This window comes from Podarcis muralis, chromosome 7, assembly GCF_964188315.1.
Source record: "Podarcis muralis chromosome 7, rPodMur119.hap1.1, whole genome shotgun sequence".
Taxonomy (NCBI): domain Eukaryota; kingdom Metazoa; phylum Chordata; class Lepidosauria; order Squamata; family Lacertidae; genus Podarcis; species Podarcis muralis.
Genome location: NC_135661.1, coordinates 42,260,030 through 42,276,309, shown reverse-complemented (window position 1 = coordinate 42,276,309; position 16,280 = coordinate 42,260,030). Strand labels below are relative to the sequence as shown.

General features: G+C 49.4%; 1 protein-coding gene across 4 annotated transcripts in view; it reads right to left on the bottom strand.

The window, feature by feature from the left end:
• The window catches only part of PIEZO1 (piezo type mechanosensitive ion channel component 1 (Er blood group)), a 121,423-nt gene extending 105,143 nt beyond the window's left edge, over positions 1–16,280 (bottom strand). For 2 of the 4 annotated variants that reach the window (XM_077931593.1, XM_028739961.2), the window contains exon 1: positions 15,602–16,280. In XM_077931593.1, coding sequence (XP_077787719.1) covers positions 15,602–15,665 — 64 coding nt within the window. In that variant the 5' untranslated portion in view covers positions 15,666–16,280. The remainder of the gene's footprint in view (positions 1–15,601) is intronic. The other 2 variants (XM_077931594.1, XM_028739962.2) reach the window with 1 other exon arrangement.

The window sequence follows — 16,280 nt, the reverse complement described above, 5'->3', positions numbered from 1 at the left end:
GAGGTGGGGAGGTCATATTCAGCTCCCCAATCAGAGGTTCCTCACCCCTGCAGAGCACAGCTAGCTTTGCCACTCACCCTGAGCTGCATTTGATCCGCATACTGAGCAATGCTACCTCTCTTTAATCCCAGGGATCAGCCTCCGAGCATGCAGAAAAAGTTACTGTGTTACCAGACATATATACACAAACACACACGCCCCGTTTCTGTCTCACATGCAAGCTTTAAGAGAGAAATAATGGAAACTTTGGGAGTGCAACCCATAGAGTTCAATGGGACTCACTAGCAGGTTAAGATTGCAGCCCATCCCCTGATTTTTTGAGAGGCTGAGAAGAGAGAAAAATCTGGCCACTTCCTTTACAAGTGTCAGGGAACTGCCATCGGAAGGACAGGAGGTGCAAAGGCTCCCTCAGGTTGAAAGAGACGGAGCAGCTGAAGAGGGAACCAGTAGGGGGCGAGCAGGAACTTCCAGGGAAAGTGAGTCGGAGGGGTGGCTCAGAGACGTTTCCAGCGAAAACAGTGGAGAGGTCTCAGGACCTCCTATAGGGACACCCACGCCTCGCCGGAAACTGTCACGCAGAGAGTCCAGAAGACGTGTTTCCGTGAAAGAGCTTTTATGTTGGAAACGTTTCCGAAAGCAACCACTTTCGGATTCTACTAGCGATTGACGCAGCCATGCTGGAGGGGCTCCGTCACAGGCAGAGGTTTGAAAACCTGATCAAACTCTGAGGGACTTGCATTTTACGCACAAGCAGCTCATCATCCCACCACAGCAATCCGAAAGTCCCTGAAAGCCAGCTTGTGCAAGCAGCGGCATCATGAGCGACCCAGCCGGAACCGGAGGAGCAGGAGCAGCTGGAGGAGGTCCAAGCCTGGAAGAAAGGTACAGGGCGTTGGAGATCCAGCTGGCCATGCAAACGGCGAGGCTTGAGGAGAGGAGGGCTCAGGATGCAGAAAAGGGAAAGGAGAAAACCACCTCGATAGCCAGAAAGGTGCCAGGATTGGTGCAGAAATTCGGGGGAGATCCCAGAAACTATCATGCCTTTAGAACTGAGATGCAATACGCTCTCAACCTGCAGTATGATGACTTCCCCGACGAGGAATCGCGAGTGGCTTTTGTAATTGGCCATCTCGAAGGGGGGGCGAAGGATTGGGTTCGACCCCTGATGGCAGTGAATAATGAGATACTAAAGGACACGAGGAAGTTTTTTCGTGCCATGGACCTGATGTTTTCCAGTGACATTGAGCAGGGGGTGGTACGAAGGCAGTTAATGGCTTGCAAACAGGGGAGCCGATCTGTCCGTGAGTACTGGACTGAGTTTACTATGCTGATTCATAAATTGGGGTGGGACCTATCGGCGGAACCCATCCAAATGCTTTTTGAAGAGGGGCTTTCTTCGGCCGTTAAAGATGAACTTTCCCGGGGGCCAAGGGCGGAGTCTATGGATCAGCTGACCAAATCCGCGCTGGCCATAGGAGCGCGCCAGGAAGCGAGAGCTTTGGAAAGGCGGGAAGGGAAAGGAGAACGTTGGAGGGAACTGCGCATTCCGGACATTCCAGAGCCACCTTTCCCGCCGGCAGAGCCGATGGAAGTTGGAACAGCGCGGGCGCGCGCAGTTTCAAATCCCAGTGAAGGGCGGAAGAAGGAGGGAAAGAGCGCCAAGAAATGTTATCTCTGCCAACAGCCAGGGCACTTTGCCAGAGTCTGCCCACAAAGAAAGGAATGGCAAGGGATGGCAGGAGCTGTGGGGGAAAGGGAGGAGGAAAACAAGGAGCAAGTAAAAGCCAACGCCTGGCTGCCACCGTCGGGGCACAGCAGCCAGGCCAAAGAGCAGTGAAAGTGCCCACGCCAGAACCACCCAGACCTGCTTTAGTGATAGAAGTGTCACTAGAGCTGCCAAATGGACACCCCCTACAGGTCAAGGCGCTTTTGGATTCAGGCAGCTCCTGTAATTTTATGAGTAAGGAGTTTGCAGCTGAGCACCAGATACAGACCATCCCTTTAAGTAATCCCTTGCAGGTGACCACGATTGATGGCAGAGAGCTGTTGGGAGGAGAAGTTAGCCAACAGACTGTCCCGATGATAATGAGGGTGGCAAGGCACACCGAACGGATAGCGTTTAATGTGGCCACCTTGGGAGGAGCTCCCATCATTTTGGGGATGAGCTGGCTGGCGCTACACGATCCGCTAGTGGGCTGGCATCAGAGGGTGGTCTCCTTTGGGTCAGCGCATTGCCTAGAACACTGCAAGCAGGGGAAGGTTCAGGGCGGAGACAGAGTCACCCTAGCCGGGATGGAAGTAATGGGCAGAGGGAAGGTGCCCCCGCAATACGCAGATCTGAGCAACGTATTCAGCGAAAGGGAAGCAGACAAACTGCCGCCGCATAGACCCTTTGACTGTCAAATCAACCTACTCCCTGGGGCCCAACTCCCAGTGGGCAAGCTGTACGCCATGTCCGACAGGGAGATGCAGGAGCTGAGGGAGTTCATTGACAAAAACCTGAAGCGAGGTTTCATCAGAGAGTCCCGAGCGGTGGGGGGCAGCCCAGTGTTTTTTGTGGACAAAAAAAACACAGATAAGCCGAGACTTGTGTGTGACTTCAGGGCCTTGAATGCAGTGTCGGAACCCCTGGCTTTCCCTATGCCCCGAATTGATGACATTTTGACCAGGGTAAGGAAGGGAAAGATTTTTACAAAGCTGGACCTGCGGGGGGCGTACAATCTGATACGCATAAGGAAGGGGGATGAATGGAAGACCACCATGTTCACCCCTTTGGGAGCCTTTGAATACCTCGTTATGCCCTTCGGTCTACAAGGAGGCTCCGCGTGCTTTCAAGCGTTTATTAACCACGTTCTGGGGCCTTTGCTCTACAAGAACTGTGTGGCCTTTTTAGACGACGTGTTGGTGTATTCGGAGGATGAGGAGCAGCATGTGAGGGACGTTCGAGAAGTGTTGGGCAGGCTGCAAGCCAACCAGCTGTGGGTGAAACTGGAGAAGTGCCAGTTTCATACCAAGGAGGTGGAATTCCTGGGGTACCGCTTGTCAGACAAGGGATTGGCCATGGATCCAGGCAAGGTCCAAGCGGTACTGGAATGGAAGACACCGAAGACCAAGAAGGATGTGCAAAGATTCTTGGGGTTTGGGAACTTTTATCGGAAGTTCATCAAGAACTTTGCCCACTTGACGGCGCCCATCACCGACTGCCTCAGCAGCAAGAAGAAATTTGTTTGGACGGCGGAGGCGGAGCGAGCATTTGAAGAACTGAAAAGGGCTTTCGCCTCGGAAGAACAACTTCTGCATGTGGATTTACGAAAACCCATGAGAGTGGAAACCGATGCGTCCGACCGGGCGGTAGGGGCGGTACTTCTTCAACCGGGGAGGAGTATGTCAGAGTGGAGACCGTGTGCCTTCTTCTCGCGGAAGCTGAATAAATCCGAGAGGAACTACACGGTGTATGACAGGGAACTACTTGCCATTCACGAAGCGTTCCGGAGGTGGAGACATTTATTAATTGGGGCACAACACAAGGTGCAAGTGTGCACCGACCACAAGAATTTAGAGTATTGGAGAACAGCTCGAGTGCTCAACCAACGACAAGTGAGATGGGCACAGGAATTCTCTAAATTCAACTTTGAAATTTGTTATGTGCCAGGTCCAGAAAACGTCAGGGCGGACGCTCTCTCACGCAAACCAGAGTATTGGGAGGGGGAGGGGGCGATTGAAGAGAGACATGTCATCCCTGAGGACCGCTGGGTGTGTGGGGCGGCGCTGGTGGGGCAACGAGAACTGGTAGAGGAAACGGAAAATGATGAATATGCCCAGGATAAGCTCAGAGGACTCAGGGGGGAGGGCGAGAGCCCCGAAGGTTTTGAGGAAAGAAATGGGGCATTGTATTACAAAGGGGCACTGTATATACCCGAAGGTGAATTGAGGGGGAGAGTACTCAAGCAGTTGCACGATAGCCCCACGGCGGGACATTTTGGGCAACACAAGACCATGTGGTTGGTTACCAGGGAATTCTGGTGGCCCAAGGTGAGGGAAGATGTAAGGGAGTATGTAAGAGGGTGTGACCAATGTCAGCGAGCCAAAGGGGAAAGACGGGCGCCGGCAGGGTTATTAGAACCATTACCCACACCAGAACGGCCTTGGGAAGCGGTATCAATAGATTTTATGACGGATCTGCCGAAGTCCAAAGGGAAAACAGCCATCATGGTAGTAGTAGACCTGTTAACAAAGATGTGCCACTTTGTAGCATGCTCACATGCAGTCACAGCGGAAGAAACAGCGAAGTTGTTTGTAGAACACATCTTTAGGTTGCACGGGGCTCCCTTGAGGGTGATCTCAGACCGCGGCAAACAATTTACTTCCAGGTTCTGGAGGAAGCTCATGAGCTTGCTGCACGTGGAAGTCAATTTTTCAACGGCCCGGCACCCTGAAACCAACGGGCAGGCGGAAAGAGCAAATGGCATTCTTCAACAATATCTGAGGTGTTATGTCAATGACAGAGAGAACGATTGGGTCGAAAAGTTGGCGCTGGCAGAATTTGCCTACAATAATGCGGAGAATGTGTCCACAGGGATGAGCCCCTTTTTGGCTAATTACGGGTGTCACCCCAGGGCATTTCCAGGGGAGAGATGGAGCGTTCCAGCGGCTGAACATTTTGTAGAAGAGATGGAAGCGATCCATCATCAGCTCCAGCTCAACTTAGAAAGGGCCAAGGCACAATATAAGAAGCAGGCAGACAAGAACAGAAGGGAAGGTGAAACCATAAGGGTGGGGGATCAAGTGTGGCTGTCAACCCAAGGGTTGCCGTTCAAAGGGGGTTGTAAGAAATTGAGGCCCAGAAGATTGGGACCCTTTGAGGTCATTCAGCAGGTCAACCCGGTGGCTTTCAAACTCCGGTTACCCAACCACATGAAATTGCACCCAGTGTTCCACAGGTCGTTACTGTCACCATACAGGGGGGGACGTGAAGGGGAGCACGTCAGGGGACCAGCCTTGGAAGAGAGGGAACGCAGCAACCATGTAGCGGAAATCCTCGATTCCAGGTGGAAGGGAAATCAGGTAGAGTATTTGGTGGCGTGGGAAGGGGAACCGGAGTCAGAAAACACCTGGGTGACTGCAGGGGAGGTCAATGACGAGGTTTTAACAGAAACGTTCCACCAAAGATTCCCTAGGAAACCACAGCCGGTAGAAAGGTTTAGGAGGGAGTACTTCGGCACCACCGACGAGGAACAGGAAATGGAAGGATTCACGGAGTCGGAGTTGGAAGAGGGAATAGACTCCGAAGACGAGGAGTATCGAGAGACGAGGGACAGTAGCAGGTGGAGGGAAGTGTTCGAAACTTCGGACGATGAGGAAGGTTCTTTCAGGGGTTTTACTTCCTCCCAGCCCGGAGGGGAGGAGACGGGAGGGGGTGAAGGGGGCCCTGGAGGGGAGGTGGATGTCAGGGAACTGCCATCGGAAGGACAGGAGGTGCAAAGGCTCCCTCAGGTTGAAAGAGACGGAGCAGCTGAAGAGGGAACCAGTAGGGGGCGAGCAGGAACTTCCAGGGAAAGTGAGTCGGAGGGGTGGCTCAGAGACGTTTCCAGCGAAAACAGTGGAGAGGTCTCAGGACCTCCTATAGGGACACCCACGCCTCGCCGGAAACTGTCACGCAGAGAGTCCAGAAGACGTGTTTCCGTGAAAGAGCTTTTATGTTGGAAACGTTTCCGAAAGCAACCACTTTCGGATTCTACTAGCGATTGACGCAGCCATGCTGGAGGGGCTCCGTCACAGGCAGAGGTTTGAAAACCTGATCAAACTCTGAGGGACTTGCATTTTACGCACAAGCAGCTCATCATCCCACCACAGCAAGTATCTGAGGGAGGGCCACAGAGACACTTCAGCTGCCTCCTCTTCGCACCAGATCTGATGGGAAAAAGAAACTTCCCAAGATATCATGTTCTTTCTGGTTAGCATTCAAAGCTGAGCAGAGAGCTTGCCTTTCTAATTAAATAGCTGTGTGTCTTCCGGACCCCCAGACAATAAGTTCCAGGGCAACTGAAGATAGCAACACGCCAGCAGAATCAATGGCAACGCAGATTTTAAACCAGGATCTCCAATAATGCTGATGGGTCTTAACTTTGCTTATATTAAGAGACATTTTAACTTTGTTGCATTAACTCTTCTATGGAATGTTTCACATGCATATCCCCAAATATAATGAAAAAAGGAAAACAGCACAGACGGCCTTTCCTTCAAACACAGCAGAACTGTTTTTTTCCTTAGTCAAACTGCATGTTTTCACAATGAACAAAATAATACTATAGACATTCACTTTTTCCAAGCTGGTGCTTTCTGTCTGTTTGGGGCTTCAATGCCCATCATCTGCAACTGCTGGCCATCTAGTTGAGGCTGATGGGAGCTGGAGTACAAAACTTCTGGAGGTGATCAAGAGAGGGACAACAGAGAAAATACAAGAGCATTTCCCAAAAATATTTGCAATATTGCAAAATCAATATTGAAAACTATTAAAATCGTTTTTCACAAAACAAACTTTTTTGATAAGCTGGGTAATAATTAAGGGCCTCTGAGTTTGTGCAGAGTGTACCTGCACTGAGTAACCGCAGGTTTGCCTCCCTCTCAAGGAAACACACAAGGTTTTCAGAGTATGGCTTCCTGGCTCTCAGAGAGGTCTCAGTTGCAGACCTTCAAAATAACAACTGCAGCAGCTGATCAGGTGGCAGGAGGAGGGGCATTGGGGGGTGGGGAAGGAGAAAGGAACCCAGCAAAATGAAACCAAGAACACCAGCTGAGCAGGCTAGACATGTTGCAAGAGAGAGATAGTGAGAGGGAGGGTGGAGGAGAGGCCTACAGCAAACAGAGACACACAAGTCTCTCCCACTCTCTTAGGCGCACACACACTTTTCTGAATAGCTAGGAATGCAAAGGATCAGGACCAGAAGGCTAACCCAAACCAGGACCTGCCAGACCGAAATCCCAGAATACCATTTGGAGGAAAAGTAGTAACAAGACAACCACTTTGAGCATGCACAGAGTGTTCCCTCCTTTTTGCTGAGTCATCACAGGCAGCCTCCAAACATCTGGGGTTAGGGAGTGAGGCTGCCTGGTTAGGAGCTGGCAAGAATTAGGGGAGGTGGGAGTGGGCCCAAGCCAGTTCAAGCTCCAGCACCTCTCCTTATATTTTTCTCTAAAATTACTGTACAGTAGCACCTCCAGTTACGTAAACTTCAGGATGCGAAAGCGGCAAACCTGGAAGTATTTGACCGAGTTTCGCCGTGCGCACATGCGCAGAAGTGGTCCTCAGGTTGCGGAAACCTTGGGATCCGACCAGACCTCCAGAACGGATCCCGTCCGCAACTGGAGTTACCACTGTATTTGTATTCCATTTTTCAGCTGCAAATATGCCCCCTCCCTTTGCAAAAACAGCTCATGAACGTATGACTGGATTCCTCAATGGCTACATGTTTGGTTTCCTGTGACAAATGTTTGTTTGTCTAGGGGAAATCCTCACTCTGAGAAACCTTTGTTATCTGTAACAAAAGTGCTTTTTATTATTATCACTTTTTTTATGACACAACTGTCTAACCCAGGAGTTCCCCAACTGTGGCCTATGGCCCACCAGAGGTCCATGAGCTTCATTCAGATAGTACTCAGGGTATCTGTGGATTTGTGCTTGAAGACAGAAGTAGCACATCCATCACATTGAGTATATTGATTTTTAACTGTACTTTTATTTCTTCTTGTTGTCCTTATACAGTATTCTATGGAATACTAATTGTGATAGGAGAAAACACTGGAAATTAGAAATATAAGAAATTAGAAACGCATAAAAATATAATTAAAAATTATACATCTTCTAGCATGGCACATTACAATGGCTACGAGGCAGAAAAATCAGTAAGTGGTCCACAGGGGCAGAGGGAGTTTGGGAACCACTAGTCTAACCCAACCGTGTGTGTGTTTTTAAAAGCAAGCTTGCAACATGCTTCTGGAGACATTTGCTAGGCTGTAAGAAAGGGAAGGTGGCATGTATTTTCCACTCACTCCTGGTACCCCTAAGCTCCGGTCCTAAGCCTTAACCTTGTTTCTCAGATATAAAATGGATTTCTTAGGTGCCAACACGGTGCAGTAATTCCAGTGTCTGACTATGACCTGAGAGACCCTGTTTCAAATCCCCACAATCACAAAGTTCACTGAGAGACACTAGGCTGGACATTGCCTAAAAGACTACCTTGTCTCACAGGGTTGTTGTGCTTATAAAATGATAAAACTTCCTATAAGAGAGGCAAGATATGAATTGAATGTTTAGACCATTAAGTGTCATCCCAGTGGTAGAAAATCTGGTTTGTGAGTTTTAAGGAGCAGGTATCTCTGGGATATTTGGATACGTATTAATAAGAACTGCAAGTGTTTCATCATAAATATTACCCAAACTGGACGCCTCTGACTACAACATGGCTATTTAGAACCTTCCTCTACCATCCAGTGATGTGTTCCTGGTTCTCCGCCCTTCTCTTTACCAATGTTAACAGAATAGCAAGTCTCTGCAGATCTGGATGGCAAAGACTAAAACGCTGAGCACTCGGGTAACATAATGGCAGGACAAATAAGCATCTGCATCTTTTAACACCCAAGCATAAAACTGCAGGAATGTTGATGCCTCTTTATAACCTCACTGGGAGCTACCAGTAATCCTTTGCGCAGGAGTCCCAAAACTGGCAGCACTTCTACTACCTGTTCTTTTACAGAAACCCCGGGAGACATGGTATGTGGGATTTGAACCCAGATCTTGGAACTAGCTTTTGACGTCAGCTCAGTCCCTATTCCTGATAGCATTTTCTTTGCGAGAGCAGTGCCCAGAAATGGAGGGCCTATAGCAGACAAACTTAAGCAGCGTTTGCAGGCACAGTTATAATTAAACTTCTCACATCCTGTAAGCTCTGTGAGTCACCGCTGGGAGAAAGACATACACAGAGAGAGAGAAAGAGAGAGAGAGGAAGAGACAGACAGAGACGTGCACATGTCGGAATAGAACTCATTGCCTATTTAAGAAATGTGGGGGAGGGGGAACTAGTAAAGGAATTAGTCTTGGGGTCAGGCAGCGCAAACCACACAGAAAGTCCCTCTGCTTCTTCTGCGGCTTGCAAAATCTCTCCCCTCTCCACCCCTGCAGCGGTTTGCTGTTGCCACAAATGAAACTGCATCAGAACTGCTCAGTCAGTTCGTGCAGCCGCCTCAGAAAAAATGGGAGGTGGAGGGCAGGCTGGCAGCAATGGGGGTCAGGAACGAAACAGGACTAGGTGCCTTATCCATTGCCGCTCCTTGTCATGGACACAGAAAACGGCACATGCAAACAGCTGGCCTGCAAATGTCACTGCTCTGTCTCCAGGGTGCCAGGCTAGTTGGGACAGTCGCACCCATCTCTCTTGCTGCCACATGAAAAAGAAAGGTGCTCATACCCCCCACTGTCTTCCTGGGGGGAGGGGGCAAGGAAGTTTGGCTGCTTGGGGGCACCCTGCCTTCATTAAAATCAGATGCAACTGCCTCAGGACCAGCTTCACAACGAAAGGATTGCTGAGGTGAGTGATTTTGCGGTTTAGCTGTCCCAGGACCTCTGATGCTCACCAGCCTCCTCTTTAAACCATCATCAGGTATCTCCCCTACAATCCCTGCTGGTCCCAAGGCAGGTGCTTTATCGATTTAGTCTCGCTGAAATTCAAAGGCTGCCATTTTCCTGGAGTGCAAGGTGACAGAATGGGAGTGGGGAGAGAAACGGGTATTAACCTCTTTTATATCCTAGATGTAGTGGAGGACAGAGGTGCCTGGCATGCTCTGGTCCATGGGGTCACGAAGAGTCGGACACGACTAAACGACTAAACAACAACATATCCTAGATGTGGGGTGGTCCAGGAAACTGTTTCATCTGCCCTTAGTGCCCACAGCTGCAAGAAACAAAGATTCTAGGAGTCAGCATCTTATGCTGAGTTTGAATTTGGTTTCTTAAATGTGCCTACTTGCATGCAGCGCCATTCCTCACCACACAAGCTCCCTGACTGTGAGATTTTGCAAACTTCACTATGGAGCTTGACCACTCCCAGCACACGACCCCAATCTGGTGAATAGAGCAGTCCCTGATGCTACAAAAGCTGACCATCTCTGTCCTAGGCCTTATGGTGTATCTGCCAGTTGGTTTCTGGAGTCTTGCCCACAAGCAAGGAAAGGGCTCAGTGACACATTCATCACACAGAATTAGCTCGCTTTGAACTGGGAAAGCAGCACAGCAGCCTTTGCCAACCTGGTGCCTTCCAGATGATTTGGACTAAAACTCCCATCAGCCCCAGCCAGTATCAGTTCCAGCATAATATGGCCATGTCAGCTAGGGCTCAAGGGAATTGCAGTCCAAAACATTCTAGAGGGTGTGTAAAGGCTGCAGTCATGTAATGCCCATTTTCCAAACAGGGTGCAAACAAAGCACCCTTTTCTCAAAACACAGCCATGAACAAAACCTGCCAGCAGCCAAGCTGGATTCTAGAGCACCCAAAAAAAAGTGCATTGTAAAAATAATAAAACTCAGATAGTAGCAAAGGTTTGTGAAATCATGCATGGCATGGGGAAAGTGGATAGAGAAAAGTTATTCTCCCTCTCTCATAACAATAGGTGTCGTGTACATCCAATAAATGTTGGAAGATCCAAGACAAACAAAAGAATGTACTTCTTCCTGTAGTAGATATTCAAACTATGGAACTCACTCCCGAGAGAGAGAGAGAGAGAGAGAGAGAGAGAGAGAGAGAGTCACCCACTTAGATGGCTTTAAAAGAGGACTGGACAAATTCATGGCAGAAAACGCTATGGATAGCTACTAGCCAACACTCTGCTTTGCCTCCATGGTCAGAGGCAGTCATGCATCTGAACAGTAGTTGTTGGAAACTACATGAGGGGAGAGAGCTCTTCTGTCTGCGTTGTGGGTTTCCCACAGGCATCTGGTTGGCCACTGTGAGAACAGGATGCTGGACTCAATGAGCCATTGGCCTGATTCAGCAGGCTCTTCTTATGTTCTCACTATCTACTATTATAATCCAACTAAGCTTTATTCAGAGTGAATGCATGCCAGCCAGCCATGTCCCTTAGTTTCAATAGCTGAGGGTCTACTCTGACCAGCACTAAATACTACCCTCTGTATTGAGTGCACACATAACCAATTCCCAACATACACAGCAGAAGAACGCTTCTTGTAGCCAGAATGAATGGATTACTCAAAAAAATCCAGAGCAAATCAGAATTGTACTCCTAGGGAACATTAGCAAACCCACTAGCAATCTACACTGAGAACATCCAACAGCTGCTCAATTTTCTCCATCCACTGCAAGGTTACTTTGTTGGCAGGACAATTCTGGAGGGACACAGACCCTTCCTTCATCCCTCTTCACAACACCAGCCTCTCTTTTTCCCTAGCCGCTGGGTGTATAACTAACGGCCATTCCAGAGTTTACCTTTGCAACAGACTGGGGATGGCCAGGGCTTTGCTTGTTCATTAAATATTTGTGCAAAACTGGCCAGCTGTCTCCGTACATGGACTTTCAAAACACAGGCATTTCTGGGGGCGGGAAGGAAAATGGGGAAGGACCAGGTCTCTTCGTGAAGACACTTTTGACAGCCAGCTGACGCAACAGGAGCGGCTGGGAAAACTACGAGATAGATTCACGGGTTGCATTGCAAGGCTGCAGATTATTCATTCGGAATAATCCAGAGCCAGAAACACAGAGAAAGAGGCAGCCTTTGAAACCCTGAACTGTCCTGTTTCAACAAGGAGCTGCGGGGTCACCAAAGGAAACCTCTCTTTACTTTAGTTCAACGCACTTTAAAACAAAAACAAAGGCAGTCATTATTCCCGAAGGAACAGGTGTTGAGAAAAGACAACAAACCCAGAACATATCATCTAAAAATAATAATCATCGGTAATCTCCATGGAACACCATGAGGTGCTATTTCTCCAAATGCCCATGTCTAAGAAGCCACCCCATGTATTTTACTTAATTGCAGCTACTCACACAATACAGCTGCAGTTTTGCTGCTAGCGAGATTGGAGCTTCCATTTGAAACAGCCTGGCAAAACGAATTCCACAAGGGAGAGTCACAGACAATTTTGTACAGATAGTAGTGCTTTAAATTGCAATGATTCTCCTTCCCCGCCCCTGTTTTGCAATGTGGAAAAATTACTGTATTATTCTTGATATAGTGCTACTGGTATATACTACATTTTACAGTGTAACACAACAAAAGATGGGTTCACACACACACACCCCGCCCTGCCCCACTAAGCATGCAATCTAGATTTAGGCAAGTGAGTGGGGAAGAACAGAGGGAGGGAAAAGAGAAGGAAATCAACCAGTGAAGGTAGATAGCTAATGGAAGATTAGAAGGGAGGGGTGAGATTAGGGCAATCCATTGGGCAAGTTATTGTGGCTGTGATGCAGAACCTTAATGTAATTTTAAACATATTTTTATCTATTTTATTAAAATGCAAAATCATCACAGAAAACAGGTGTGAAATGTTGAAGCAAAGGCAAAAAGGGGGCCAGGGACATCAGCAATACGTTCCAGACTTTGGGCATAATAGAAATGGTAACAAGTCTATAAAAATAAGAATACACATTTAACAATGATATCCTTTATTCTCCAGGGAGATAAGCTGCATTTCCATCTAAATAGTTTGTGAAGCTCTGCACACATTCCTATTTTATTACTGACAGCCGTTTATAGGTGGGGGGGGGCATTGGTTATAAACAATAAAATAATACCAAACAGGATGACATTTGTGCTTACTTTTTTGACCCCTTGAAGTTCTCAGTTTCTATATAATTGTTTATACAGTAATACTTTAGTTTTAAAAGGTTCCACAGTTTTGATGCAGTGCCTCGTCATCCCTTGGTAATGCACTTGGGGATGAAAAATGAGCCCCACCTCTCTGACAGTGCCCTGTAAGAAAGCCTGGAAAAATACTTAAAATTCCTAGAAGCCAGCCTGGGCATTTTTGTAGGTGCCAAATACACAGAGGAACAATTATTAAAATAAAATAAAGTTTGAGTGTCAGCATCAGAGACTTAAGTCAGTTGGTTCCTGGATGATGATGATGACTATTTTAATAAAAGCCTCTGCTTCTACAGAGATCTCACTTACTCTTGCTAGGCTCAACAGCAAAATAATTTCAATAGCTTTTCCTGATTTCAGCCCTCAATAAATAGTAAAGTACTTCATGCTTTAGAAGATTGTTTGCTCTAACCCTCCATACCGGGAAAGGCTGTGCTGAAATCTGCTTCCTTAAGTTTGCTTTGGGGGTATTAACAACATTTGTGAAGAAGATGTGGCTGTATGTTTTATTGGAATTTTAATGGGGTTTATTAGAGACTTGGAATGCATTGTTTGTTGCCCTGGGCTCCCACTGAGAGGGAGGGATCTAAGCATATGTAAATAAACATCAGAAGAGCCCTGCTGGATCATACCAAAGGCCCAGAGTGGAGAACCAGAAGCCTCTAGGAAACCCACAAGCAGGAGACGAGCACAACAGCCCTCGTATCCTGCCTCTGATCACCAGCACCTGGTACTCAGAGGCAAACTGCCCCTGATCCTGGAGACAGTGGACTGCATCTAATGTTAGTTCAACACAGAGCAGACCCATTGAAATTAATAGATCAAAGTTAGCCATCATTCAATGTGTCTACCTCGTGTAGAACTAACATGGATACATACAAGCCATATACATTTATCATGACTAGTAGCCATATCCTCAAAGAGTTGATCTAAACCCTTTCTAAAGCTGTCTAAATTGGGACCCATCACCCCACCCTGTGGAAGCGAGTTCCACAGTTTAACTGCACACCGTGTGAAGTACTTCCCTTTTGTCTGCCCTGAATCTTCCTGAATTCAGCTTCACTGGGTAACTCCATTCCAGCTTTACAGGAATTCTAGTTGCATAAAAGAGAGGGATAAAAGAGTTTCCTCTATCCACCTTTCCCACAAGATGCAGAACTTTCCCCAGTTCTGCAATATCCCTTTTCAAGCTGAAGCTACCAATACTGAACAGTACAGTATTCCCACTGCTTTCACACTGTAGATTTGTATAACAGTGCAATGATATTGGCAGTTTTTATTCTCAATTCCCCGCAAGGAGGATTTGCCTTTCTTCACACAGCTTCCACACACCAAGTTAATGTTTTTATCGCACTATCCATCGTGAATCCACCATCACTTTTTCTGGTCAGTCACCCCCAGCTCAGACCCCGCATCATGATGCCATGATTGCATGCCTCCATGTGCAAAACACAATGCTCACTGACCTTCCCATCCATGTGTTTGCTACCTAGAGTCTGTTAGCACCACAATATTAATTCCCACCAGGAGGTCTGATATCAGCTTCCTACTTTCCTTCGTGTCCAAAAGGAAGAGGGACTCTAGGATACTGGAAAAGCAGGAAGTGCAAAAAAAGGAAACACAGTCCAAACCTTCAATTTACTGTATACCTCTCTCTGCACTCTCAGCCTATACTTGTCGGTACAAAATAACCCTTGTTGGCAGGACAAATTATGCACGTGCTGTCAGCACCAGAGAGCAGCTTGTGGGGGTGGGAAGAGACTTCTAGGGAAACTCTAGACCAGCACCCTGTTCTCTCAGTGGCTACCCAGACGCCCCAATGGGAAGCCTGCAAGCAGGGCAGGAGTTCAACAGCACTCTGCCTTCCAGCAGTTCCCAGCAGAAGCATTCGCTGCCTGCGACAGTGGAGGCAGAACAAGCAAAAGAGACGCTCCTTCTGTGCCTTGCGAGAACCAAGGTGGGGCTGCCGCCAGTGCCTTCCGCAAGGCTCACCAGTAGCAGCCACCTTCTCCGCAACCCACCCAAGTGACTCACAGCCAGATCCACACAGGATGGGCTATTCAGTCATGAGCGAGGAATTTTGCAACCCTCCCAAGAAGTTCTCCCTCGCCTCTTTCATTCAGAATCTCAGATCCTCAGACAGGAAGGAGGGCAGGGAGAAAGGAACAGAATCCATATGCCAGCCATATCCACCACATGCAAAAACCGTGCGCCATAGCGAGGGTCCCCTAAAGGTCACTGACTCCAACCCTCTGCCTTGTGCACCATGCACCAGCTTTTCAAAGGCTGCTCACGCTGAGGTCTAGTAGACAAAACCCGGGGCTTTATTCATTCTTCACTTCAGCCCCTGACCCCACTCGTGGACATGGGCAGGTCCTCCCAACCAAGAATTCCCCGATTCGTAAAAAAGGTAATGAAGGCAGCCAGCGGGCGCGACTTCCGCGGAAGCGCAGCGTGGTGGGAGCGGGTGAGCAAAAGCGCAAGGTGACCGCGACCGAGACACGGAGCCCCAAGGTTGAGTCAGCGAAGAGAAAGCGGGAGAGGTGTCCCCCCCCTTGAGTAACCCTAACACTCCACCACCCCAGCTGTGCCGCTGGAAGAAGCACTTCTCTGAACATCTGGAACGGGAGGAATCCCTGGAAAACGCGCGAGCGAGAAATAGGAAGGCAGTGCTGGAGAAATGGGGGGGGGGGGCGGGTGTGCCTCCCACCCCAGGTCCACTACTTACCCGCCAGGAGGGAGAGCGGCAACAGCAGCCAGTAGAGGACCCCGCAGCAGACCCGCAACTCCATCTTCTTCGCCCACTGGGGCAGCAGCGCGCCCTTTGCGCGCTCAGGCGCAAGTTCCGCAGCCAGCAGGCAAGGCGCGCGTCGCCGGCGCCAGCATCGCCGCCCGCCTGCTCCTCCGGCGTGGACGGGGGAAGGGAGGAGCCTCTAAGCCCCCCGCCCCCAAGTCAGTCCCCGCGCCAGCCCCGCGGTCAGCGGGGTCCTCCCTCGCTGGGGGCCCCGCCGTGCTCCGGCATGGAAGGACCACTCCCAAGACGCCGAAGCGGCGGCAAGGCGCGCTTCCCGGGCGCTCCGGCCAAAAAAGCGCAGAGGCTCCCTCGGGCGAAACTTGCTGACTCCCTCGGGGGCCGCCCTCTGGGCTCTGCTAGGCGGCGGCGTCTCCTCCCTCCCGGCCCTCGGGGATCTCCAGCTCAGCTCTCCGGGGAAGAGGAGGGCCGAGAGGTGGGGAGTCTACCCTGGCTTTACTCCGGAGTACGCGCGGGGTACCCTGGCGGAGCAAGGTGTTCCAGGGCAGCCTGCTCCAGCCCGCGCCAAACTCCGGTAGCAGCTGCTCCTGCCGCGGCGGCTCCTCGCCTCCCTCGGCCCGCAGCACGTGTCTGGCTCTGGCCGGGGCGGCGCTGC